This window comes from Hyperoodon ampullatus, assembly GCF_949752795.1.
Source record: "Hyperoodon ampullatus genome assembly, chromosome: 6".
NCBI classification, from domain to species: domain Eukaryota; kingdom Metazoa; phylum Chordata; class Mammalia; order Artiodactyla; family Ziphiidae; genus Hyperoodon; species Hyperoodon ampullatus.
In genome coordinates, this window is record NC_136919.1 from 58366904 (window position 1) to 58393177 (window position 26274).

Sequence of the window (26274 nt, forward strand, 5' to 3'; positions counted from 1 at the left end):
TTATTATGAAACATTTAAAGCCCCAGAAAAGTTGAAAAACTAGTACATACAATGAATAACCATATACCCTTTACCTAGAACATAAAGGACTGTTATTATTTCCAGTTTTTAAATGAAGGAACTAAGGCAAAGAGCAACTAGGTAACTAGTTCAGGTTATGTCCCCGGGATCTAGTCTCACCTAGCTTGCTACTTAGTCATGACTGTGGGCAAAATCACCTAATGTCTCTGAGACTGTTTCTCATTATTAATATGGGAGTAATAATTCCTATTGCACTGAGCTCCCAGATTGTTGTGAGGCTCAAACAATGAGGAACATATGAAAGTGCTTTGTGAAGAGTAAAGTGGTGTTACTAAAGGAAGTACTTTTAAAAATGTAGGGCTTCCCTGGTGGCGCAGTGGTTGAGAGTCCGCCTGCCGATGCAGGGGACACGGGTTCGTGCCCCGGTTCGGGAAGATCCCACAAGCCGCGGAGTGGCTGGGCCCGTGAGCCATGGCCGTTGAGCCTGCGCGTCCGGAGCCTGTGCTCCGCAACGGGAGAGGCCACAGCAGTGAGAGGCCCGTGTACTGCAAAAAAAAAAAAAAAAATGTAGGCTCCTGGGCCTCACCCCCTGTAGCTCCTAACTTAGTAGGGCTTGGGTAGGAGACAGAATGTTTAACAAGCACCCTAGGTGATTCTGATGCACTGATCCCGAAACCAACTATGAAAAATCACTTCTGTAAAACAGATTCTCAAACGTTAGAGACTAACAGAATCACCTGGAGGACTTGGGTGTTATTATTGCCACTAGCTCCATGCTGTCCCAGACTCATGAAGATGAAAGAAAAGCAGGTGCAGAATATGGTGTGCTTTATCCTCTGGGGACTTGGAGAGTCTAGACCCCAACATTAGTCTCTGGAGCCCTCTCCTTCTCAGGTATAGAAAAACAGAAGGAAGCTTGCTTATCCTTAAAGAGGGCAAGTGACTCACAGGTTTAAAACAAGTAAAAGCATGGAGGCATTTAAGGTGAAAGGGCAAGAGCCTTCTGTTGCAAAATAAGAGACCAGAATAGTGAGAAGTTAAAAAAAAAAAAACCCTCACCATCATCACTCAAATTCCTGTTGTTTTAGATCAGGGTGGTGACATTAACAATAGGCACACTAAACATCTGCATAGAGCACCAACAAAGAACAGCAAAAAGAAGAGAAAAAAATAATTTGATTGCTTAAAGCATTGAAGATGTCAACATAGGAGAAAAAAACCCATACATTTTTGCACTTCCTAACAGTTATTTTATGGTAGTACTGCATTTTGTTTTGAATGACCTGGTGTGTGTAGCGGGGGGGCGGTGGGAAGACACAGTATTTGGTTTTTCTTGCTGGGGGCCTCCAGATGTCTTCCGTCATGTATAAGGGATACATTTTTTAGTGGGTCGGTTTGGAGCTTTAAATATGCACAGTATCTCTGTGCATGCAACATTAGTTACGTAATTAAGGTAAATGCCTTTGAGGGTTTCCCACAGTTCAAACTCTGTAGCTTGACAAAGCCTGCCGCCAGGCTCCTGCGTCCTCCCTACCTCCGCTTGCTCCCAATTCCGGAGGCCGAGGACCCGGCGCCAGTTCCCCCTCGCACCTCCCACCTGTCCTTTCTTGTTTACCTTCCCTGAGAGGGAGCAGAGAGGCCGAGGCCCTCGGCGATGTCATCAGATCCCAGGCCACTCACTCGGGGAGCGGTCCACGGAGCCCCTACCCGGGATGGGGCAGTTGCACAATTTGTTTGCTCACATAATCTGGTTCAAATCCTGAATTTTACACAAGAAGAAACTGGGACTCAGACGTTGATTTGTTTCTTTAAAAAAAAAAAAAAAAGCCATCTTGCATAGTAATCATAGGCAGCTATCATCCCGGAGTGATTTGGGTTTAAGTCTCGCTGAAACAAACCAACAAACAAAAAAACCAACAAACGGTATTCTCAAAAAAAATTCCTTTTTTTGGAAATTCCGATTCAACTTTAAATCAGACGGATGTTTGAGGAACTGACTGTAAAGTCAAAAGAGCAGCAAAACAGCCATCTCTACACGTCCGTCATCATTTAGAATTTCACAGAACTTTAGAAGTTGTTATAAATAACAGTCCAGACGCCACTGCTTCCATTTTTAAAGACAATTCTATTCTGAGGACTGGTGGAAATCAACAGGTTAGTTATTGTTTGTCCGAGCGACTTCTCCACTGCCTTTTGCAAAACTACAAATCCAGCATGGGCGCCGGCCATATTTTTGCCCGGGGAACCCCAGCACCCCTGACCCAGGCAGGGCCTCCCCGCCACGCCCACCCCGAAAGGGGCCCCCACCCCTGGAGGCGGCCCTGCGGTGGGGGAAGGTGGCGGGACTCGGCCCGCCCTCTGTGGGTCGGGTGTCCGGGAGCCCCCGGTCACGTGGCGCGGGGGCGGGGCGGGGCGGGGTATATAGCCCGGCGCCCGCGGGCCGGGCATTGTGAACGGCGCGCGGACCCGCTGGACCCACGTCTCTGGGCTGCTGCCGGCTGGTAGGTACGCGCCACCTCTGAGGTCCCGGTCCCTCGCGGCTCGGGCCCCCGCGGGCTCCAGGCTGGACGCTGGCGGCCTCGTGGCGGTTTCCGGGCCCCGGCTGGGAAGGGGATGTCTCCTGGGCTTGTGCTTTCAATCCTCGCTTTTGTTCCTTGATTCAGGCTGCTTTTCTGCCCACTGCCTTAGTGCGGTTGTAGCTTCTTAGCTTGGTTGCGGGTAACGGTTTCCAGTCGTCCCGAAAGGACATTATTTAAAAGGAAACGCGTGAGAAAATCGTCTTAAAACAGAATTTTGTGGGGTACGCAGTGACAGACGGGCTATTGATGCTGGCGTCTGATTTCCGCCTTTAGCGTGGTTCTAATTTCTTGTAAAAGTGGGACCCTTGGCCGGGGGGTGAACTGATTGGCTCCGAAGTCGTGGGTTCTTAACTTTCCAGCTCTGCTGCTTAGCAGTGAGGCTGTTTTGTGTGGCTGTGGGTCGTTGGGGACACTAAATTAACATTTTAAAGCGTCCGGAAAAGTTTTTCATTTCCGCGGAGCACCTCCTTTCTCGTGTGTTTAGTGTCCCCTGAACTAGTTTCAGTTCTTTGACAAGGAAGGAGTAACCACCGCCCCCCACCAAAGTGCTCCGTCTTGATCGTCCTGACTGTACAAGATGTCTCCTACTTGGAATATCTCTTTAGTTTGACCATGGATTTTAACTTGGTTAGCATTTTTGTGGACAGATATTTATCTTCAAAAGGCATCTCTAATGTTCTGGTGGGGAAAACATTGAACATTTTAAGTGGGTGATTTTTACACGTGAGCTTTAAAAACCTTCTTTCAGTTTGCCCAGAGGAGAGCTCTGAGAGTCAGAGGGTGGGAAGAAATGCAGACTAAACTTGATCTTGAATTTTGCTCTACTTGAAATTAGCATTTGCTTCGGTTGGAGAATGAATCTGGGAGTCTTATTACAGTGTCCTGAACCAAGTTTCTCTTCTGCAGATTTCTTCATTCTCCAGAAGAAAAATGGCATCTGTTGCAGTTGAACCACAGCTGGTATGATTTATAAATAGCAGTTTCTTGATTTCTTTCCCTCCCCAGTGTGTTTTGGAAGTTAAGCCCTCCCTCCTTCTTGGTTGCAGAGTGTGGTGACAAGGGTGGCCAACCTACCCTTGGTGAGCTCCACATATGACCTCGTCTCCTCGGCTTACATCAATACGAAGGATCAGTATCCCTGCTTGAAGTCTGTGTGTGAGATGGCAGAGAAGGGTGTGAAGACCATCACCTCGGTGGCCGTGACGAGTGCTCTGCCAATCATCCAAAAGCTAGAGCCACAAAGTGAGTTTTGATTTCCCCCTCAAAATTTAGTCCTATGTTCTCATCAGGAGTGAGCCCGAAGCTGGCTTGAATATGGTGAATGCCAGTGTTATGCCTTAAGCACGCATCAGGAATCCTCAGCCTTTCCTGAGACACATGCTGCCTTTCTCGAGAAACTGCCAGGTGACCCTCATTGTTATAGAAGGCCTGCTTCATAACAATGGCAGATGTTATGATATTACAAAAAAAAATCCCCCGGAGATGCCTCTCTGTTGACAAGTGAGATCATATGGGGAAAGAGTGAGTGAACTGAAATAGCTGACTTCCTTGGGACTACACAGTAATATGTGAACTGCTTTAAAAATAAATAAATAAATAACATCAGCATACAATTCAGTGGCTTTTAGTATATTCACAGAGTTGGGTAGGCATCACCATAATCAATTTTAGAACATTTTCATCACCCCGCAAAGAAACCTCATACCACTTTCTGTTTGGGGTGATGAAAAAGTCCTGAAAATGATAGTGGTAATGGTTGCACAATATTGTGAATGCACAGTATTGTGAATGCCAGTGAATTGTACACTTATACTCATTCACAGTCACTCCCCGTCCCCCTCCCCCCCACCTTAGGCAACTAGTCATCTACTTTCTGTCTTCATAGATTTGCATATCCTGGACGTGTGATGTAAATTGAATCATAAAATATGTGGTCTTTTGTGACTGGCTAGTTTTCACTTAGCATAATGTTTCCAAGGTTCATCCAAATTGTAGCATCATATCAGTATTTCATTCCTTTTTAATATGGAATAATTTAATATTCTATTGCATGGATATATCATATTCTATTCATCAGTTGATGTTTGGGTTGCTTCTACTTTATGCCTATTATGAATAATGAATGCTACTGTGAACACTTGTGCCCAAGTTTTTGTGTGCACATAGGTTCTGAATTCTCTCGGGTATATACCTAGGAGTGGAATTTTCAATTTCTCCACATTATGAACTACTTTTGAATAAGGGTTTAAATCATTCCCCCAAGTGGTTATGTCGTGGACTTTTAGGATTATAAGAAACCTTTTAGAGATCAGTTTTCCAACTCTGCTACTTCCCAAATGAGTATAGTACTAGTTCTAGGCTTGGTCGTTGTTGGGGGGTGGGGGGAGCTTGGACTAAAATCCGGGTCTTTTTAGGGAGATCCAGGGTGCTGTTAGCATCCTGTTTCCTGGTGATAACCCAAAGTACACTGCCACCTACTGAATTAAGTGTAGGTGGGGATTAAACTAGCATGGAGGTGCTAATTTGGAGAGTTTTCGTAATACCTCGTTCCCTGAATAAGGGTTCAGGTGAAGCCTGGCTTCTCTTGGCATTAACCTTAGGGGACAGTTGATGAGTAAGAGGCTTCTTGGCCAGCGTCCTACTTGGCCTGTCACTGCCTCTGCTTGCTGCTCACCCCCCTTCCCACACCCATATCCTTATTTCCCTGTCAGTAGAAGAAAGTTGCCAGAAACCTGGCAAGAATCTCCTTTCTGAACTAGAGAAACCAGGCAAAGTATTGCATGGTAAATTAAAATGAACATTTTTGCTGTTTTTTTATAGTAAGAATGAAGGCTCAAGATATATATTCACTCTTACCCAGACTGTTAACATTTTCATCATTTGTGATTCTTCTAGTTGCCGTTGCCAATACCTATGCCTGTAAGGGGCTAGACAGGATTGAGGAGAAACTGCCTATTCTGAATCAGCCAACAAACCAGGTGAGCTTGGGACAAGAGTGCTGAGGCTTGCCACCTGACATTTTTAAGTTTTATCTGTTTAACACAGGCTGTGCAGACCATAAACAGGTAATACTTGTTTGTTCCCTCAACCTTGGATAAATTTTTGAAAGAGTAATGATCACTCCGTTACCTCCTGAACTGTTGTCAGGTTGTCTTAAGAAGCAGAGATGAACTATCCACCTTTGGGCTGGAATACCTTTAGTCTGATCTCTATTAAATTTGTGGCTTCATCTCTGTAGGTGAAATTGCTTTCTCAAATCACTGATTCCCATGTGGTACTGATTAAATGCAGAGGTGGTAAATAGAGCCTTTTCTCACTTGGTACCTGAGAGCACATCTAGTAGGATGGAGAACTGACACCTCTGCCTGTGTTTTGGCTTGGGGCTGTGTGCATAGGGCCAGGTGTGCATGATACCTATACCTATACTTATAGACATGCATGAGGGACTCAGTATAAGCATGTCATTGTGGAAAATGCCATTTTCTCTAGAGTACTCCTTGTGCCTTAATTACTATAGGTTCATCTAGTGTAAAACAAAAACAAAAAAAACCTTGGGCTTCCCTGGTGGCACAGTGGTTAACAATCCACCTGCCAGTGCAGGGGACATGGGTTCAAGCCCTCGTCCGGGAAGATCCCACATGCTGTGGAGCAACTAAGCCCGTGTGCCACAACTACTGAGCTCGTGTGCCACAACTACTGAAGCCCATGTGCCTAGAGCCCGTGCTCTGCAACAAGAGAAGCCACCGCAATGAGAAGCCCGTGTACTGCAACGAAGAGTAACCCCTGTTTGCCGCAACTAGAGAAAGCCCGCGTGCAACAACGAAGACCCAATGTAGCCAAAAATAAAATAAATTTTAAAAATAAATTAATTAATTAAAAAAAAACTTGACAAATCGACAAATTTTTTATCTGTTTCCCTCATTTGGTCCTCCAACAACCCTTGAGTGGTGGCAAGTAGGGTACTTATACCTGATAAGGAAATTGAGGCTCATCAGCTCTCAGTGACTTGTCTAAGACCTACAACTAGAAAGCAAAAGGGCCAGATTCATTCTTTTAACTCTTCAACTATACTACCTTAGTTAAGAACTTCACTAGGTTTTTATGCTTCTCACCAGCCAAATGATCTGCCTTTTTCCCTGTAGGTTGTGGCCAATGCCAAAGGAGCTATGACTGGGGCAAAAGATGCTGTGACGACTACTGTGACTGGGGCCAAGGATTCTGTGGCCAGCACAATCACTGGGGTGGTGGACAAGACCAAAGGAACAGTGACTGGCAGTGTGGAGAAGACCAAATCCGTGGTCAGTGGCGGCATTAACATAGTCCTAGGAAGTCGGATGATGCAGCTGGTGAGCAGTGGAGTAGAAAATGCGCTCACCAAATCAGAGCTGCTGGTAGACCAGTACCTCCCTCTCACCAAGGATGAACTAGGTAATTGGATTTTTTTCTTGAAATAATGTTTTACTTTTTTTTTTTTTTTTTTTGTCTGTGCCATGCAGCTTGTGGGATCTCAGTTCCCCGACCAGGGATTGAGCCCGGGCCATGGCAGTGGAAGCCCAGAATCCTAACCACTAGGCCACCAGGGAACTCCCAATGTTTTATATCTTAAAGCAGTCTTTCTAAACAGCTTTACTGAGATATACTTTTATATACCAAAAAAATTCACCTTTTTTCGTTCTAAATTTACAGTTACATAACCATCACAATCTAGTTATAGAATTTCTATCACCCCCAAAGATAAAAGATCCTTCATGCCTGTTGGCAGTCTCCATCCCCCCACCACCCCCACTGTCTGAGCAACCACTAATCTTTCTGTCCCTATAGTTTTCCTTCTTAAGGCACTCTTTTTTTTTTTTTTTTTTTTAATTTTATTTATTTATTTATTTATGGCTGTGTTGGGTCTTCGTTGTTGCACGCGGGCTTTATCTAGTTGCGGCGAGCGGGGGCTACTCTTCATTGCGGTATGCAGGCTTCTCATTGCAGTGGCTTCTCTCATTGTGGAGCACGGGCTCTAGGCACACAGGCTTCAGTAGTTGCGGCACGTGGGCTCAGTAGTTGTGGCTCACGGGCTCTAGAGCACAGGCTCAGTAGTTGTGGCACACGAGCTTAGTTGCTCCGCGGCATGTGGGATCTTCCCGGACCAGGGCTTGAACCCGTGTCCCCTGCATTGGCAGGTGGACTCTCAACCACTGTGCCACCGGGGAAGCCCTTAAGGCACTCTTAAGTTTCACACTGAGTTGTACGTAGTAAGTCTTGAAACTTCCGGATAAATTAGCCTAGAGAAATACTTTCTATAAATGGATTGTCCTTAATGGGCTGCTGTATAGAATCATTAAAGATTTAGTGCTCACTATGTGCCAGGTAAGAAGCTCTAGTGGGAAGAGACCTGTGTAGGTGACATGTGTCACATATAGGGATGTGTTCTGGGCTGCTAAGCCCAGCAGCAGACATAAGGCGTCTTGGGAATAGGGGTCCATGATTGCTAGATGGGTGAGTGGAATCAACAAAGTCAAGATCCAGGTTAGAGTCCAGGCCTTGTCACTTAGAGCTGTGATCCTGGACTTTTTTTTTTTTTTTTTTTTTGGTCACTTCTATGTAACTTCAGAAAAAGAAGCCAAAAAAGTGGAAGGATTTGATCCTGTTCAGAAGCCAAGTTATTATATCAGACTGGGATCCCTGTCCACCAAGCTCCGCTCATGGGCCTACCAGCAGGCCCTCAGCAGGGTTAAAGAAGCTAAGCAAAAAAGCCAAGAGACCATTTCTCAGCTCCATTCCACTGTCAACCTGGTGAGTACAACTTCCTTTAAAGGTATCTGAAGTGAGTTCATTTATCTCGAGGACTGGGAGTAAACATATCATGAAATCCAAGAATTTTAATCTTACCTTATGAACAATCCAATAGAAAAATGGGCAAAGAGTATACAGAAAACTCGCAGAAAAAAAAAAGTATAAATAGCTGAAATATCAATATATGAAGTGGCGTTAATCTTACTCTGAGGGGTCAAATTACTGATTCTGGTTTTGTCCAATGGCACTGGCAAAGTTAGATGCTGTGGGCGAAGGTGTAGAGAAAGAGCAGTACTTGTTTTTGCACTTCCAGAGGATTCAAGGGGCTCTTATAGGAAAGTTACAGACACACCTATGCCTGGAGCAGCTTTCCTTCTAGAAACCTATCTTACAGATAAGTATATTTGTTCAGAGTTGCAAGAGAGTATAAATAATGCACATCAACTAATAGGGGACTGATTACATTGATACATCACAAAAGACCACTGTGTAGCCATTAAGGATTGCCAAGTTACGGAACAGTATGTATTGTATGGCCTTTAGAAACCAGTTTATTCTTGGAAGGGGAAGTAGGTGGCTGGCAACAGGGAAGAGGAAGTTCGAGTTCCTTTCTCTTTTGTAATTTTATATTTCACACGTATTAAATTTCAGTTGCCTTGCCTGTGTTAAACTGGAGGTAAATGGGAGACAGTGGTTTAATAATTAAATAAGAGGCAATAAGTACTATGACTGCTTGGTTGACTTACACATATTGATAACAGATAACAATGCTATCAGGGATAGGTCTCCTTAAAAACCAAGAATTTCTGTAAGAGTTGATGTTGGCTGATTTACATCATGGATCTGAGAACAGGCTAACAAGAATGTCTGACTAGTTTGTTCCTTTGTCTTCTTTCAACGTGTTCTAGATTGAATTTGCCAGGAAGAATGTGCATAATGCCAACCAGAAAATTCAGGGTGCTCAGGATAAGCTCTATCTGTCCTGGCTGGAGTGGAAGAGAAGTGTCGGCTATGACGATACAGATGAATCCCACTGTGCTGAGGTGAGACAACCGGGACAGAGTCATCCACTACAGCTTCTGAAGAAGTTCTTACTATTAAGAACTTCTCATTAGAAACTTACTAATAAGTTTCTTATTATTCCTCTTAGAATACTCTATCAAAAGTTTGAACAGGGCTTCCCTGGTGGCGCAGTGGTTGAGAGTCCGCCTGCCGATGCAGGGGACACAGGTTCGTGCCCCGGTCTGGGAAGATCCCACATGCCGCAGAGCGGCTGGGCCCATGAGCCACGGCCACTGAGCCTGCGCGTCCGGAGCCTGTGCTCCGCAACGGGAAAGGCCACAACAGTGAGAGGCCCGCGTACCGCAAAAAAAAAAAGTTTGAACAATACAGTGTATATAGGTTGCCTGTTATGTGACCGAAAAGCAAAAATGTGCAACTTTATCTAACAATTTACAGATAGGCATATTGTCCCTATCAGGATACAACTAATTGAGAAACACGAGCATTGCCCTTACAATGGCTACAGACTAAGTGAATACAGGCATCTTTACTGTCATAGTGGTTTTTTGATAGCATAAATATAGTTGCTATGAGAATACTACATAGGAAGGGTACTAACTCAACCTTGGAGTGAGGATGGGTGAGTCAGATGGTTTGCTGGAAGAGATGAGTGGTAAGCTGAGACCTAAGGGGTGAATAAACTAGGTGAAAAGGCAATAAGGGGACGAATGTTCCAGACAGAAGAAATAGCATATTGTAGCCCTAGAATGTGGTCCTTTGCATTCCAAAAGCTAGTATGCATTTGCCCTTGAAATCAATATTAACTGTTTGTTCATATCATATCTCACTTGAGAAGAGAATATCTAAGTTGCCCTACTAATATGGAGTGTATTTTCCTTCTGTCCGGTCTCCCCTGTTAGGTTTCTTCAGCTTAAGACCATGAACTTTGAAGACTCAGGCACTAGTTCAAATCTACACTCCAGCTGTTAACTGGGGCATGTTATTTCAACTCTAAGCTTACGTTCATGTTTATGAAATGTGAAATAATACTGCTTCACTCAGGGTTGTTATGAGGATTTTAAAAAGTTAAAGAATCCACGTGTGGTGGATGTATAACCAGCTGACTGTAAGTGAACTAATTCATGCATAGGACTGTTGGATCCACTGCTAATTCTTAAACTTGTCTTACTTTCAGCACATAGAGTCACGTACTCTTGCTATTGCCCGAAACCTGACTCAGCAGCTCCAGACCACGTGCCACACCCTCCTGTCCAACATCCAAGGGTTACCACAGAACATCCAAGATCAGGTCAACCATTTGGGGGTGATGACTGGTGACATCTACTCAGTGTTTCGCAACGTTGCCTCCTTTAAGGAAGTGTCTGATGGCCTCCTCGCTTCCAGCAAGGGGCAGCTGCAGAAAATGAAGGAGTCTTTAGATGATGTGATGGATTATCTTGTTAACAACACACCCCTCAACTGGCTGGTAGGTCCCTTTTATCCTCAGGTGGCTGAGTCTCAGCATGCTCAGGCCCAAGGTACAGCCAGGAGGCCGGGCAGCCTGAGCGCAAAACATATTAAACCTGTCCCTGTTAGCAATGCACAGGGCAGCCAGCCAGATGACACCTCCTCTTACGTTGAAACCTGCTAGACAACTCTGAAGTGGGGAAGCAGCTATCGAGAAAAAAAGGTCCTCTATTGTAGTCATTGCCAACTGGATTAAGAGCTTTAAAGTTTCCACTTTAACGGATGAGTTATGTTGTTTACTTGGCTGGAAGGAAAAGAATGATAGACTGTTCAGAGCCTATGCAGAACTCACAAAATGTTCCAGTGCATCTATGGCCTCATTCTGTTGCCACTGTTGCTGTCTGTTTGTATTGAATAAAAACACCTTCATGTGGGCTGTTGTATGAACTGCTGTCTGCTCTGGTTTGGTCTGAGCAGGCCTCAGTACTGGTTTGTCTCTCAACGCATGCTTGTGCACCGAGTTTTTTATTTTTCATAAAGGAATGCCCCCTTTGAATTCAATAAAATTCACTGCAGAATAGATCAGTTTTATGCTGTGTGTTACATGTGCTTTTAGTGTGGCTTTCTTGGAACTGCTTTGCCTGCATAACAGGGTTATTTATTAATACACATGAATTCAAATGGGCTGTTGGGGAATTTGTAATAACATTGGAAGACTAATGTTAAAAATAGAATGTTTGATAACAGGTTTTAAACAAATTAAAAGCTAATGTTCCCGTAAGAATTTTATTAGGTGGTGGTGGTTCCTTTCATTTGCCCATTTACTGGACCCCTGAGAACAGGTTTTTAAACTAGCAGAAGGAGCCACTTATGACTGACTGCCTTATTGAAAAGAAATCAGAGCTGAGAGGAAGCAGTGACTCTTTGCAGCAGTCTCACGTAAAGATAGGAGTTATTTCTTGCCAAGGGGCCATCTAACTTGTAAGGAATGAGATTGTTCAGTGTCCAGTCTCAGCTGGACTTAAGGTACCATGTTGTCACATTGGGAGAAATCACTAACCTTAGTTGTGGGTGAGATGCCTTTAGAAGTCCACATGAGAATAATTAGAAAAAAAAGACTTTGGACCCCCTGTAGAAAAGGGTTCTTCCTACCTCCTACCTAGGGTGTCCAGACTTCTAATCCCCTCAGTGTGGGTTAATTATTTAGGAGATATGGATCTCCTCATGACAAAGCTGCAGTATGCCAAACCTTTTCAAAAAAGACAGTCTTAGAACTTGTGAAATAGAGCTACATGCTTCTGCCTGTCCTGCCCTTCAGCAGAACTGAAGTCTAAGTCAAATTTGTCTCCTCTTTCTACCCTGCTTCACCCCTGTCTCCCCATGAAAACAAGGAAGCAGCGTATAACTTTACAAGGACTTGTGTGAATAAACTGATCAAAGCTTACTAAGTTAGAGAACTAAATTTTTTCCCCTTGAGGTAACTCCAGGAATCAGTAAACATGTGAGCTCAGTTGGAGGGACTCCCTTAGATACTTGAAGCTAAGGAACCTCTGGTTTCTGGGACGGTGGACTGTCACGATTTATGGGCTTCCAGGGTGGAACCAATCCATGCACTGGCCTACCCATCCCTAGTGACTGGTTTTTCTAGAGACTATACCTCTTAAAAAAAATTTTTTTTTTATTAGTCCAAATTGGATGTGATCCTGCTGTCATTTGCCTCAAAACTTCAAGACTGGTATTTTGTGGTTGATTCTAAATGGTTGGAAAATTTATATACTACAGCTGTACACAGACTTTCTTATACTGAACAGAAACCTTTGTGTTTCCCCTTCATAAGAGTTATAGTACCTACTGAATTGCTTATGAAAAAGAGACTGTTCTCAAGGCTGTTCTTCATGAGCAAGACAGAATATAAAGAGACTTCTCTTAGTTTCTAGAAGAATACCACTGCCCTTGGTTTTGTCTGTCTGACTTTGTGTTTTAAGTTTGTGCCTACACGCATTTCATTTTGTTGTCAACATGTCTCAAAATTTGTGGTGTCCTCGTTTTATTGTTGCATAAACTGGCCGTTTTAGTTTAACAAACTTTTTCCCAAAGAGGACAATTATTCAGAGGGGAAAAAAGCTGACTAAGCCTAGCACAGTCTATAATTATGGCAGGTTCTTGAATATTTGGCTACGTGAAGCCTGGCAGAGTGTGCCTGAGTGTTCAAGCCTACTTCTTTCCTTTGCATGTAATTATAATGTGAACTTTCTAATTAGTTCTGGGCAAAAAAAGGAACATGGTATATTAGCCATTAATGTCTTAGCCTTAGTTTTATCATCTGTAAAGTAAAATTAGTGATTTTTTCAACAGATGGAAGTGAAGTGTTTGAGGATGGGGTGTCTTTCTATTTTGCACTAGTCATGAGGATACCTCCTGTGGGACAGTGACACTTAGTGTCTTTAACTGGCCAGTTTCAGAGTGAGTAGTGAGTATATAATATCAGATCATGATTGGGAAAATATATCTACTTTGATAAGGCATGATAGATATTGAAGGAATAATGAAGTGAAACAGGAAAAACTAAAATTTGGTTTACCTGAGATATCCCTTTTAGAGTATCGTTTAGCTCATGGAGTTGACTGGTGAGGGAAGGAGGAATAAGAAGGATAGATATTTGTGCACAAATCTAAGAAATGGCATCTAAATGATGCCTGGGGGAGCAGGTGGGGGATAGAAAGGAGGGCTCTTGCCAGCCTGACCTTCCTGGGCTCTCGTGGACTGGAGACTGGGCCAGCTGGGCCTCAGTCCTGATCCAGCTCCAGGAGTGATGTAGCACAGAGGCCTGCATGGGTGATGGTCTTGTGGGATGTCCCTGCCTTATAAACCAAGGTATTTGTTGCTTGTATCTCAAAGGGCAATACATTCATGCTGTAAGTGTCCACCTTCCCAACAGGTATTCTATAATGTAGGATATCCTATCATATTTTCACAGTTGCTATTTAGTAAGGAAAAGATGCTGGATAATTCCACTTGGATGTCTAAGTTCCCGGGCTATCCTGTAGCAGCCTACTTCATCTGAAAAATGGAGAAACTGGAAAGGAAGTAGCATTGGACTATTCGCAGAGAAGGAGAAGAATAAGAAGTCATATCAGGCTTGAGGTCAACTTAGGCCAAAGAAAGATGTTTTATGGTATCTTTCCTGTTCCCCTTGCTTACCTTTTGAGATTCTGATGCCATTCCCTGATGTTTGAGAAGTTACTGATTGCTAGAAGAAATTGTGTCAACTGGACCCTTACTGGGATAGGTTCAGGTCATATTTTTAGGGCTGGTGTGGTTGAGGCCTTCTTGTTCACTATCCAGGGGTTGCTGAGCAGAGGCCGGGTGCTCAAGTGGAAAAGGCAGACTAGGAATATCACACCCTCAATTGATGATAAGGTAGTAAGAGGCAGGCAGCCCATGGCCCTGTTGAATTTGACAGGTGAGATTGCTGATTAACACAACGCATCTTTAGTTAAGATTGTCAGGGGGTTTCCCTGGTGGCGCAGTGGTTGAGGGTCCGCCTGCTGATGCAGGGGACATGGGTTCGTGCCCCGGTCCGGGAAGCTCCCACATGCCACGGAGCGGCTAGGCCCGTGAGCCATGGCCGCTGAGCCTGCACGTCCGGAGCTGAGCCTGCGCGTCCGGAGCCTGTGCTCCGCAACGGGAGAGGCCACAACAGTGACAGGCCCGCGTACCGCCCAAAAAAAAAAAAAAAAAAAAGATTGTGAGGAAGATGGCTAAGTGAAATGATAGGGTGGCAGTGTGAAAGCACAATGTTTGGGGGAGGGGAGACAATTGCCTGGGATTTCTCCTCCATGCTTAACTTGCTTAAACTGGGCCTACAGATTAGAGAGAAATGGGATATAATATAATGAAAGGTTTTAAGTCTCACAGAGGAGCCTTGTCTTGTTGTAGAATAGACCTAGTTTGTTTAGCTTGGTACAGATTTTATGAAAGTGCTGTTTGAGAGAGCCATATCATAATATCTATGTTTTTTGGCTAACACTGAAAAAAATGTTTTCTAGAATTTAAGAAAGTGAGGAAGGTAGTAGATAGTGTTGTTAATTGATATTTTACAAGAGTAATGAATAGTTTAAATGGTGCTTTTGTGTAAATGTCAGTGATGAAGAAATGGTTACCATGTAAATTATCTTTTCATTTCTCTTGGGTATATACCTAGGAGTAGAATTACTAGTGGGTCATATGGTCACTCTATGTTTAATTGTTTGAGGAACTGCCAGACTGTTTTCCAAAGTGGCTGCACCATCTTACTTTCCCACCAGTAGTACATGAGGGTTTTGATTTCTCCATATCCTCACCTACACCTGTTATTGGACTTTTTGATTCTAGCCGACCATTTTTTTTCTTTATTTTTTTCTAGCCAACCATTTAAATTATAACTTAGCATTAATAGGAGTAGATGTTGAATAGTATGAATCAAGCACTTTTCCCTTTTCGTTGTCTACTCTACTCAGGTTAGAGCACAGGACAACTCAGTAAGGAGGTAGCTAATATATCTATCAGACTGACTCCCTTGTATGAAATGGCCCTAGTGAGCTCTCAGCATGGATAAAACCATGCCGTCTGTCAGTGAGCCTTCCTCTGCCCTCTTTGTCTATGCCAGGGCTTATCAACTGGGGACACTGATGAAATGCAGGTTCCTGGGTTCCACCCCTACAGAATCTGGTTGGTAGGTCTGGAGGTAGTACCAGGCATCTGCACTTAAAAAAAGCATCGCTTAAACAAACAAAAAAAAGACATCCTAGGTGATTCTAATGCAGGTGGTCCAACGACCATACTCTCAGAAATGAAGGAAACAGGAAACAAATGATTTTAATCTGAAACAAAGATAGGGCTAGGGTTACCAACAGTCCTACTCTTTCCAAACAAGAAATCTGGTGTGGGCTCCATAAAATGTCTTACTTTAAAAAGAGCTGCACAACTTCCCTGGTGGCACAGTGGTTAAGACTCTGCACTCCCAAGGCAGGGGGCCTGGGTTTGATCCCTGGCCAGAGGACTAGATCCCACATGCATGCCACAACTCGCATGCCGCAACTAAGGATCCCACATGCTGCAACTAAGGAGCCCACGTGCTGCAACTAAGGAGCCCGCCTGCCACAACTAAGACCTGACGCAACCAAAATAAATAAATTAATTAATAAATAAAAAAAAAGAGCTACTCTTAATTTACTTTAATTAACAAGACCCTTGGGAATTCCCTGGTGGTCCAGTGGTTAGGACTCTGCACTTTCACTGCTGAGCCTGGTCGGGGAGCTAAGATCCCACAAACCATGCGATGTGGCCAAAAAATAATAATAATAAAAACAAAATTTAACAAGACCCTTGGTGTAGACTCCATAAAATGTCATTTTAGAAAGACCTACTCTAATTTAGCTTAATTTAAAAAATTTTGTATTAAAGTATAGTTTACAATATTAGTTTCAGGTGTACAACATAGTGATTCGATGTTTTTGTACATTACACACCATACAAAGTTATTATAAAACATTGACTATATTCCCTGTGATGTACATTATATCCCTGTGACTTATTTATTTTATAACTGCTAGTTTGTACCTCTTAATCCCCTTCATCCCTCTCTCCTCTGGCAACCACTAGTTTGTTCTCTTTATCTGTGAGCCTGTTTCAGTTTTGTTACATTTGTTCATTTATTTTATAGATTCCACATATAAATGATATCATACAGTATTTGTCTTTCTCTGTCTGACTTACTTCACTGAGCATAATACCCTCCAGGTCTATCCATGTTGTTGCAGATGGCAAGATTTCATACTTTTTTTTATGGCTAATATTCCATTGTGTGAGTGTGTGTCTATCCATTCATCTGTTGATGGGCACTTAGGTCGCTTCCATATCTTGGCTATTGTAAATAATGCTGCTATGAACATTGGGGTGCATATATATTTTCATTTTATTCAGATAAATACCCAGAGGTGGAATTTCAGGATGTATGGTAGTTCAATTGTTAATTTAAAAAATATATATATATTTATTTATTTGGCCATGTTGGGTCTTAGTTGCAGCAGGCGGGATCTTCCTTGCAGCATGTGGGATCTTTTTAGTTGTGGCATGTAGGATCTAGTTCCCTGACTAGGGATCGAACCTGGCCTGTGCATTGGGAGCAAGGAGTCTTAACCACTGGACCATGAGGAGAGTCACTAATTGTTAATTTTTTGAGTAACCTCCATACTGTTTTCCATAGTGGCTGCACCAGTTGGGCATGAAGGGTCCCTTTTCTTCACATCCTTGCCAACACTTGTTATTTTTTTTCTTTTTGATGATAACCATTCTGACAGGTGTGAGGTGATACCTCATTGTGTTTTTTTTTTAATAAATTTATTTCTTTTTAATTTATTTTATTTTTGGCTGCACTGGGCCTTCGTTGCTGCCAGTGGGCTTTCTCTAATTGCAGCGAGGGGGGGCTACTCTTCCCCTTGCGGTGCGCAGGCTTCTCATTGTGGTGGCTTCTCTTGTTGCAGATCACAGGCTCTAGGCGTGTAGGCTTCAGTAGTTGTGGCACGCTGGCTCAGTAGTTGTGGTTCATGGGCTCTAGAGCACAGGCTCAGTAGTTGTGGCGCACGGGCTTAGTTGCTCCGCGGCATGTGGGATCTTCCTGGACCAGGGTTCGAACCCGTGTCCCCTGCATTGACAGGCAGATTCTTAACCACTGCACCAGCAGGGAAGCCCTCTCATTGTGGTTTTGATTTGCATTTCTCTGATGGTTAATGATGTTGAGCACTTTTTCCTATGCCTGTTGGCCATCTGTATGTCTTTGGGAAAATGCCAATTCAGGGCCTCTGCCCATTTCTTAATTGGATTGTTTGGCTTTTTGATATTGAGTTACTGTATGAGTTTTTCCTATATTTTGGATATTAACCCCTTATGGGACATATCATTTGTAAGTATCTTCTCCCATTCAGCAGGTTGCCTTTTCATTTTGTTGAAGGTTTCCTTCACTGTGCAGAAGCTTTTTAGTTTGATTTGGTCCCGTTTGTTTATTTTTGCTTTTGTTGTCCTTGCCTGAGGAGACAGATAAAAAATATATATATATTACTGAGACTAATGCCAAGGAGTGTGTATTGCCTATGTTTTCTTCTAGGAGTTTTATGCAAATTAGAAAATGGCACCTTATCCTCAACCCTTGTAGTGCCACCTTCTGGAATATTGTCATAATAAATACAGGAATCAGTGAAGTTTATGAATGAGTGGTGCCCCCTTATGGTTGTATGGTGAACAACCTGCAAAAATTATGCAACTCCCTGGAACCCTGGCATGGTCACTTGGTTTTCTTGAAAAGAATGTCCTTTCAGGGAGGGACTATGGTTATCTCAGCAAGCATGTGATTCTGAGTTTGGCCTCAGAATGCCTGATGGGCATTCTCAGCAAGAGACTCCTTACACTCTTTCTTTGATGGTCCAAACTATTGTTGTTTACGTCAATGGAAAAGGAATTTATCTTATAAATCTGTGAAGTGATTTCTCTTGTGCCACATTTCTAAAAACCCTATGAAGATGGTCGGGCACAACCACTACATTTAAAATTAAACTCGGCATGGAAACTTGATAGACTGTGGCTACTTCTTAGCTGCTCCACTCTCCCCTATTTCCTTCCCAGCCCCCCAAATAGGTTTTGGTGATGGTCCCGAATAATGAAAATTATATACTCTGATTCATTCTGGATATATGGAAGACGAATTATTCATATGGCTCTCCTAAATCATCTCAAGGACTAGAGCTACTTTTTTTGGTGGTGGTGAGGCTTTTTTCCTAAATCCTAAGTGTGGAATCTCCAATCTTCTGCAAAGAACTCTACTTTAGGCCAGTAGTTACCTGATCTATAGGTGACTTTGGAGGTTTGTGTGTGTGAGAGGGTGGTATTTAAGAAACTGAAGAGAATGAAAGCTGCTATTTATTGAGCACCTTTTACAAGCTAGGCATATACTATCTTTACTCCTCACTTGCAGTGCAGTCAATTTGGTATTTTCCTCACTTGACAGGTGAGGAAACTGAGGTTGAAAAGAGGTAAGTGGAAGAGTGGGGATTTAGTCCAATGTCTTACTGATGTCAAAGTGCTTATTTTTTCCATTCTAGCAATCTAGCCACTGATAGGAGAGAACTGCTGCTTGCTTCCTTATTTGGGGTCCAGAAAATCCCTCTCTCTATATCTTCTTGTGTTGTAGCTTCCTGTTCTATTTTGCATTTATTAAAAACAGAGTGATAATGGATGTTAAAATACACATTTAATAGAAATAGATCAGAACAGAGAGCTAAGCAAGGTACATCTTTTAACTTAAAAAGACTAAAATTGCAATAATTGACTTGCCTGGCTAATGCCCTGAATCAATTTATATAAGCAATGTTGGCTTTTATGGATGTCAGATTGGGTGTGGATGTCAGATTGGGTATAATCTTTGAAAAGTGAACATTCGTGAAGATCTAGAATGTAGTTTGATCTCCCCAAATAGAAAGCTCAGGAATTAATAGTGGAAGTTTTTACCTCAGACCAGACAGTCCTCTGAGCACCTGGGTTCTTATGGAAAAGTGCAATAATGGCCACAGGCAGGTAAGGGGCCCAATAAAAAGCAAGATTCTCACTTCAAGTTTTGTTTTGTTTTTTAACTATTTTTAAAAATTCTGGTAAAATATACATACCATCAAGTGTACCATTTTAGCCATTCTTAAGCGTACAGTTCAGTGGCATTAAGTACATTTATAGTGTTGTGCAGCCACCACCACTATCTATTTCCAGAACTTTATTATCATCCCAAGCATAAACCCATTAGACAATAATTCCTCATTTTCCCTTCTATCTGTTTTTCGATGGATATTTTTTGTTGTTGTTACTGTTAATTTTTTTGCCCCTGTCAGGTAATTAGCTAATTTTTCCCTCTGCTATCAAGATTTAGCCTTTAATAACTTGTTATACCTTACTAATTTTCTGCTTCTAATCTTCTGTTGGTTAAGAAATATTACTTGGCTTATCAAAATTGTATGCAAAGTAACAGTTACTAGAACTTCTTATCCCTAAAAGCCTTTCCTATGCAGAGAAGAGCTAGGGCTTTGTGACGGCTATTTCAACTATTCAAAGACCTTTCTGCTTCCTTAGTTCCTAGACACTTCCCAAAGGGTTTATAGGATTGGAAATCAAACTTATGGAAGAGAGGAGTATTATTGGTTTTAAGAGAGTAATAGACAGACAGATGAATAACCAGAAATGCTTTATAGCTTGTATTTTCAAAAGCTTTCATTTAATTCGTTCTACCACTAGTTGGTTTCCTTTTAAAGAGAAGTTTCCTTAGTGCTTTTATAATATGAGTGAATTGTGGAAAAAAGACAATAAACATATTGGAGACAGCATAGTTATGGACAAAGTAAGGTTCATGCACATGCAGTAATTTATGTTTCTAAGAGCTTACATGGACTTGACAACTCACTTCATTAGTGTTTGTTTTAATATCCAAGATTCTTCTTTTACAGGTACTTGATTTCAGTATCACAGACTTCACATCTGAGGCTGATGAAATTCCAGATATTATAGCTTTGGAAGAGGAGGATGGACCAAATCATTCACATGCCAATGGCCCTCAGCCTTCTCAGGGCAAAATGTTGAATAACTAATAAGAAAAATCTCCTTTTGCTGAATACACAGTCTATGTCACATTAAATTTCATGTTTGCTCATGTGTTTATTCCTGTGGCTTTGAGGCTTAATCTATTGGGAGTTAATCTCTTTTTTGGCTACTTGGTCTTAATTGCAATGAAACTTTGATTGACCCAAACATTTGTAAAAGAGTCTTGTTCTTCATCATATTTTATTTTATATAATTCTTCAAAGTTTAATCTTTGAAATGCCTATAATAAAAATGGGCTTATAATCTTGAATCAGAGTGTTTTTTTAAAAAACTGATATAGTGGACTTTTTTTTTCCTCCCAGGATTCATTCCTGTTTCTTCTGGTAACAGCACCTTTATGTTTTTTTGGGGGGGTGGTCTCAGTGCATCTGCTAGTCAAGGTCTTTTTGCTTTCCCCTGGCCTAGGGGGTAGGCATATGACTAAAAAATAGGTCACCTGGGAGGAAGCATATCATGATGGGTAAAGGCTCAGACTCTGGATTCTAATCTTGGCTCTTCTACTTTCTAGTTATGTCACTTTAAACAAATAACTTAGTTTCTCTGTACCTCAATTTCCTCATCTGTAAAATAGGATAATAGTAGGTTTGTTATGAAGAATAAATAAACATTTATAAAATCTTAGAGCAATGCCTGGCACAGAACAACATTAAATAAATATTAGTTAAATAAATTGTAGAAACAATGGCCAAACCAGTACTGAGGAGCACCCCCAGTGTCCAGATTGTAATTCTTTTTCATTTGTCAGAAAAAGGTATTGTAATACCTTTTCCCACTAAAGGAAATCAGTGCTTCTTGGAGAAATGGCTGATTCCAGGTCTGAGGCAGGAAATGTACAAAATAAGCCTTGAACTTCTTGCTATTTCAGAGAGAAAAGAAGCTGATTTGAAGAGGTTCCCATTAACTAAAGATGGGACAATCTGAACTTCAATAAGGAATAATAATTGCAGTAGATTGAACCCCATCAAATATGAACCCCATCAAAATATAAATATATCTATATCTATCTATATATATAAACAACCTAATTGGTCACTTTCAGGGGATGATAGCAAACCAATTATTATCTTGAAAACTGGTAAATAAAATGAAAGAATCGGGACTTCCCTCGTGGTGCAGTGGTTAAGACTCCGCACTCCCAATGCAGGGGGCCTGTGTTCGTTCCTTGGTCCGGGAACTAGATCCCACATGCATGCCACAACTAAGATTTTGCATGCTGCAACTAAGGGTTCGCATACCACAACTAAGGAGCCCTCGAGCCACAACTAAGGAGCCCATCTGCTGCAACTAAGACCTGATGCAACCAAATAAATAAATAAATAAACAAACAAATATATAAAAAAAGAAAAGATTGGGGCTGGAGGTACAGTTTAAAAAAATAAAATGAAAGAATCAAGAATTTGTCCTTCTTGGGAATTCCCTGGTGGCCCAGTGGTTAGGACCCTGTACTTCCACTGCAGAGGGTGCAGGTTCCAGGAACTAGGATCCTGCAAGCCGCACGTGGTGTGGCAAAAAAAATTAAAAAGAATTTATCCTTCTTTATGTCTTCATCACTAGGTAAACAAATAGTAAATGAGGGAAAACCTCTCTCATAAAAGTATTCCTTCTGACAAATGAAAAAGACATGATATCTTAGTCAGTTAGGACTGCTATAACCAATTACCTTAGACTGAGTGGTTTAAACAACAAACATTTATTTTTCACAGTTCTGGAGGCTGGAAGCCTGAGATCAGGGTGCCGGCAGAGTCAGGTTTTGGTGAGGGCCCCCTTCTGGGTTGCAGACTTCTCTTTGTATCATCGCATGGTGAAAAGAGCAGAGAGAGGAAGCAAGCCCTCTTGTGACTCTTATAGTTCTATGCATGAGGGCTTCACCCTTATTACTGCATCTAATCCTAATTAACTCCCAAAGACCCAACCTTCTAATACCATCACATTGAGCAATAGGGTTTCAACATATGAATTTGGCGGGGGGGGGGTGGGGGGACACAAACATTCAGCCCATAACAAATGATAAATGAGAATTTCAACATTTTGCAATCACCTGTGAATAATGGATCTAAGCACTTAGCATTATTGCTTGTCAATGGCATAAACAGGGATATTACATATTTCCTGATGAAAAAGCATATACCAACCATCATCTAATCTTGCCAAAGTGATCATACATGAGCCCAATCAATCCTCTGGATCCAGGTGCCAATTTGAACAAAGTACAGAGGACAGGGACAGTGGAACATGTTGAACTGTACCATGAGGATGCAGTCAGTAAAACCCAGACCAGGGGACATTATTCAGGTCAAATAGCCCTGGTTCTTCAACAGATTAATTGTAAGAAAAAGGGGAGGGGGAATGAGAAAAATGTGTAATTAAATTATATTATTAAAAACAAAAAGATACATGCACTCCAATGTTTATTGCAACACTATTTACAGTAGCCAGGACATGGAAGCAACCTAAATGTCCATCAACAGAGGAATGGATAAAGAAGATATGGTACATATATACAATGGAATATTACTCAGCCATAAAAAAAGAACAAAATAATGCCCTTTGCAGCAACATGGATGGACCTAGAGATTGTCATACTGAGTGAAGTAAGTCAGATACAGAAAGACAAATATCATATGATATTGCTTATATGTGGTATCTAAAAAGAAGGGTACAAATGCATTTATTTACAAAACAGAAGTAGAATCACGGATGTAGAAAACAAACTTATGGTTACCAGGGGTCGTGGGGAGGGATAAATTGGGGGATTGGGATTGACATATAGACACTACTATATGTAAAATAGATAACTAATAAGAACCCATTGTACAGCACAGGGAACTCTACTCAATACTCTGTAATGGCCTAAATGAGAAAAGAGTTAAAAAAAAGAGTGGCTATATGTATATGTATAACTGAATCACTTTGCTGTACACCTGAAACTAACACAACATTGTAAATCAACTATGCTCCAATAAAAACTTCAAACAAACAAACAAACAAACCCAGGAAAGACTGAAAAAAAAAAGAGGCAAGACCAAAAAAAAAAAAACAAAAGCAAGATTAAACTGTAGTGTCTAGGGAAGTATACTTGGGTGGTCAAACTACAAGACAATGCAAGGAAGTTGTTATTATCGTTTAAATATAAATTTATTTATTTATTTATTTTTGGCTGTGTTGGGTCTTCATTGCTGTGCATGGGCTTTCTCTAGCTGCAGTGAGTAGGGGCTACTCTTCATTGCAGTGTGCGGGCTTCTCATTGTGGTGGCTTCATTTGTTGCGGAGCACGAGCTCTAGGCGCGTGGGCTTCAGTAGTTGTGACGTGCACGCTTCAGTAGTTGTGGCATGCGGGCTCAGTAGTTGTGGCTTGCGGGCTCTAGAGCTCAGGCTCAGTAGTTATGGCGCACGGGCTTTGTTGCTCTGTGGCATGTGGGATCTTCCTGGACCAGGGATCAAACCCGTGTCCCCTTCATTGGCAGGCAGATTCTTAACCACTGCGCCACCAGGGAAGTCCCGGAGGTTATTATTATAAAAGTGAGGATGGTGGTTATCTTTCGGGAAAAGAGAGGTTTCTGGAATGGATGGAGAACTTTTATTTCTTGTTCTGGGTGATAGTTATGATGATGTTCACTTATAATGATACATTAAGCTATTTTTAAAAAGTAAATTGGAATGCCTGGGGTATAAATCTTGAGTGGAGTGGCACATGGGTCTGCTGTTTCCTGAGCCTTATTATCTGGCCTTTCCGTTCTTTATTGATGCTATTCAGGACCATCCGATAAAACTCCTTCAGAGTCAGTTTTGCTGCTTGCAACCAAAGAACACTAATTGATTCAAGTGGCTTTGGAAAGTTACCACTCGCAGTAAGGTGGATATAGACAACTTTTTGGAGAAGTTTTGCTATGAAGAGAAATGGACTGATAGCTAGAAAAGCATTGGGGTCAAAGGATTTTTTTTTTTTAATGATGGAAGATATTACATCATGTTTATATACTGATGGGAAGAACTGATGATGCTGCAGGAGAGAGTAGAGGACAAATGCTGGAGCAAACTCCTTGTGTGTGAGAAAGGGAATACAGTCCATCGAATGTGTGAGAGGACTGGTCTTAGGTAGGCACACCCTGATTCACCCGGATTAACGAAAGACAAGGAAGACTATATGGGCAAAGATATAGGCAGGTTGGTAAACTGTTGATGGAGGTTCTTTTTTGGAAGCATCTATCAATTAAGAACAAAGGACATCATTGAGAGTGAGGAGGAAGAAGGGGGTATTGGAAGTTTAAAGGAGGGAAGAATATACATGTAACCGAATGGAGAGTGAGATTTGGGGGAAATAGTAGGGTGGAGAGGGCAGGCCTAAGAGTCTACTTCAGTTGTCATGAATTTTGGGTAATGCCAGGCATCATAATTGCATTTAGCTGCTAAGCTGCAGGTACGGAGTAGGCAGAGAATTGATATAATAGCCATTTGGATTCTTCCAGATAAATCTGGCAAAGACAGAAAGGGGCCAGGGTGCTGAGAAGAGTTCGAGGAACTGAGAGGCCAGGGCATTGGAAAGATTACCTACATGGATATTGAAATCATCAAAAATTATTCCAGGAGTAATGTTGGGAGAGACAGAGAATTAAAGGCTAAATCTCAGAATGAGGTCCAGCAACCTGGAGATCTTACACTTGACCTCCGCAAGGAAGACTTGTGGGTGATAGCATACTTATCAAATGAGCTGGTGGTTTTAGTGAGGCAATAATTGCCTAAAGTGTTAATGAGAAATAAGTAGGCTATCCACCCCATTTCCAGGTTCTGCTGTATATGGCATGTGGAGGAGAAAGCAGTCATCAATTGACAGGGCTGCAGGGGAAAGATGTATGCGTAGGGGACAGCCAGATTTCTCAGAGCAAGGAGATGAAAGGAATTCATCACTTGAGGGCAAACAAGATTTTACTAATAATAGATTCCAGGCTCAGAAGTTACGCGACTTGCTCAGGGTTACACATGTAGTGAGAACAGCTGAGGAAATCCAATGCTTTTTCTACTACAGTGAACAGCTTATGGTTTTTATCTGACGTAATAGGCATATACGAGAAAAGGAACCACAAAGATCAGAAAAAAAGGATCAGAAAACGCGAAGCCGCAGGACGCCAGCAAATCCCCGCAATCACGAGGAACTTCGCCAGCCCCGCAATGCCTTGTGGGTCTTGTATGTTCTCTGGGGGTCTTAACCGGAAAAGACCGAGGCAAGGGTGCATTGCATGGCGGGAGACACAGTCCTCTAAAGAAGCCCCTCCTCCACCGGAAGCCGGGCGGGGCCGGCGCAAACCGCTCTTCCGGAAGCGCGGGACGCTTGTTTTGTGGTGACTTCGCTTAGGCCGCTGTGTCGTACTACCGTTAGAGGCTCTGTTTCCCTGAGACTTTGGAGTCTCAGGCCATTTGAGGCATTTGAGGCCATTTGAGGCGAAATGTTTCCGGGCAAGAGAGGATCAGGCGGTGGCAATGGAGGGGCCGCCGCCATCTCAGGCTGCCCGTAGGGAAAAAGCCTGAGGGGCCCTCGCAGTCGTTGGAGCCTGCGCTTTCTCCCTTTGCCGGGCCCTGCCTACTGCGAAGATGAGTTCGGCCTGGTTCCCTTCTTTCGAGAAGGAGCATCTCTGGATGTATCTGCAGGCGCTCGGCTTCGAGCCGGGCTCGGCGACCGTAGCCGGTGGAAAGATCGTGTCGCACACGCACCTCGGAGTGTAAGGAGGCCGGGGCCGGCGGGGCGGGGGTG

At 42.5% G+C, this 26274-nt stretch overlaps 2 protein-coding genes across 4 annotated transcripts in view; both read left to right on the top strand.

The window, feature by feature from the left end:
- Positions 1 to 3530: 3530 nt before the first annotated feature.
- On the top strand, positions 3531 to 20515 carry PLIN2 (perilipin 2; the record flags this gene model as incomplete). Of its 3 annotated transcripts, none has more annotated exons than XM_079706106.1 (8): positions 3531 to 3560; positions 3647 to 3842; positions 5496 to 5578; positions 6743 to 7028; positions 8203 to 8384; positions 9293 to 9427; positions 10582 to 10872; positions 20360 to 20515. In XM_079706106.1, the coding sequence occupies 8 exons, from the start codon at positions 3531 to 3533 to the stop codon at positions 20513 to 20515; spliced, it is 1359 nt and encodes a 452-aa protein (XP_079562232.1). The 3 variants fall into 3 exon arrangements, with proteins under 3 accessions (XP_079562232.1, XP_079562231.1, XP_079562230.1); XM_079706105.1 differs by having other exon boundaries at positions 20375 to 20515; XM_079706104.1 differs by lacking the exon at positions 20360 to 20515 and having other exon boundaries at positions 10582 to 11463.
- Positions 20516 to 26114: 5599 nt separating this feature from the next.
- Positions 26115 to 26274, top strand: part of HAUS6 (HAUS augmin like complex subunit 6) — a gene marked incomplete at both ends in the record, with an annotated part of 43858 nt that continues 43698 nt past the window's right edge. Inside the window, one exon of the mRNA XM_079706981.1 lies at positions 26115 to 26242. Coding sequence (XP_079563107.1) covers positions 26115 to 26242 — 128 coding nt within the window. The remainder of the gene's footprint in view (positions 26243 to 26274) is intronic.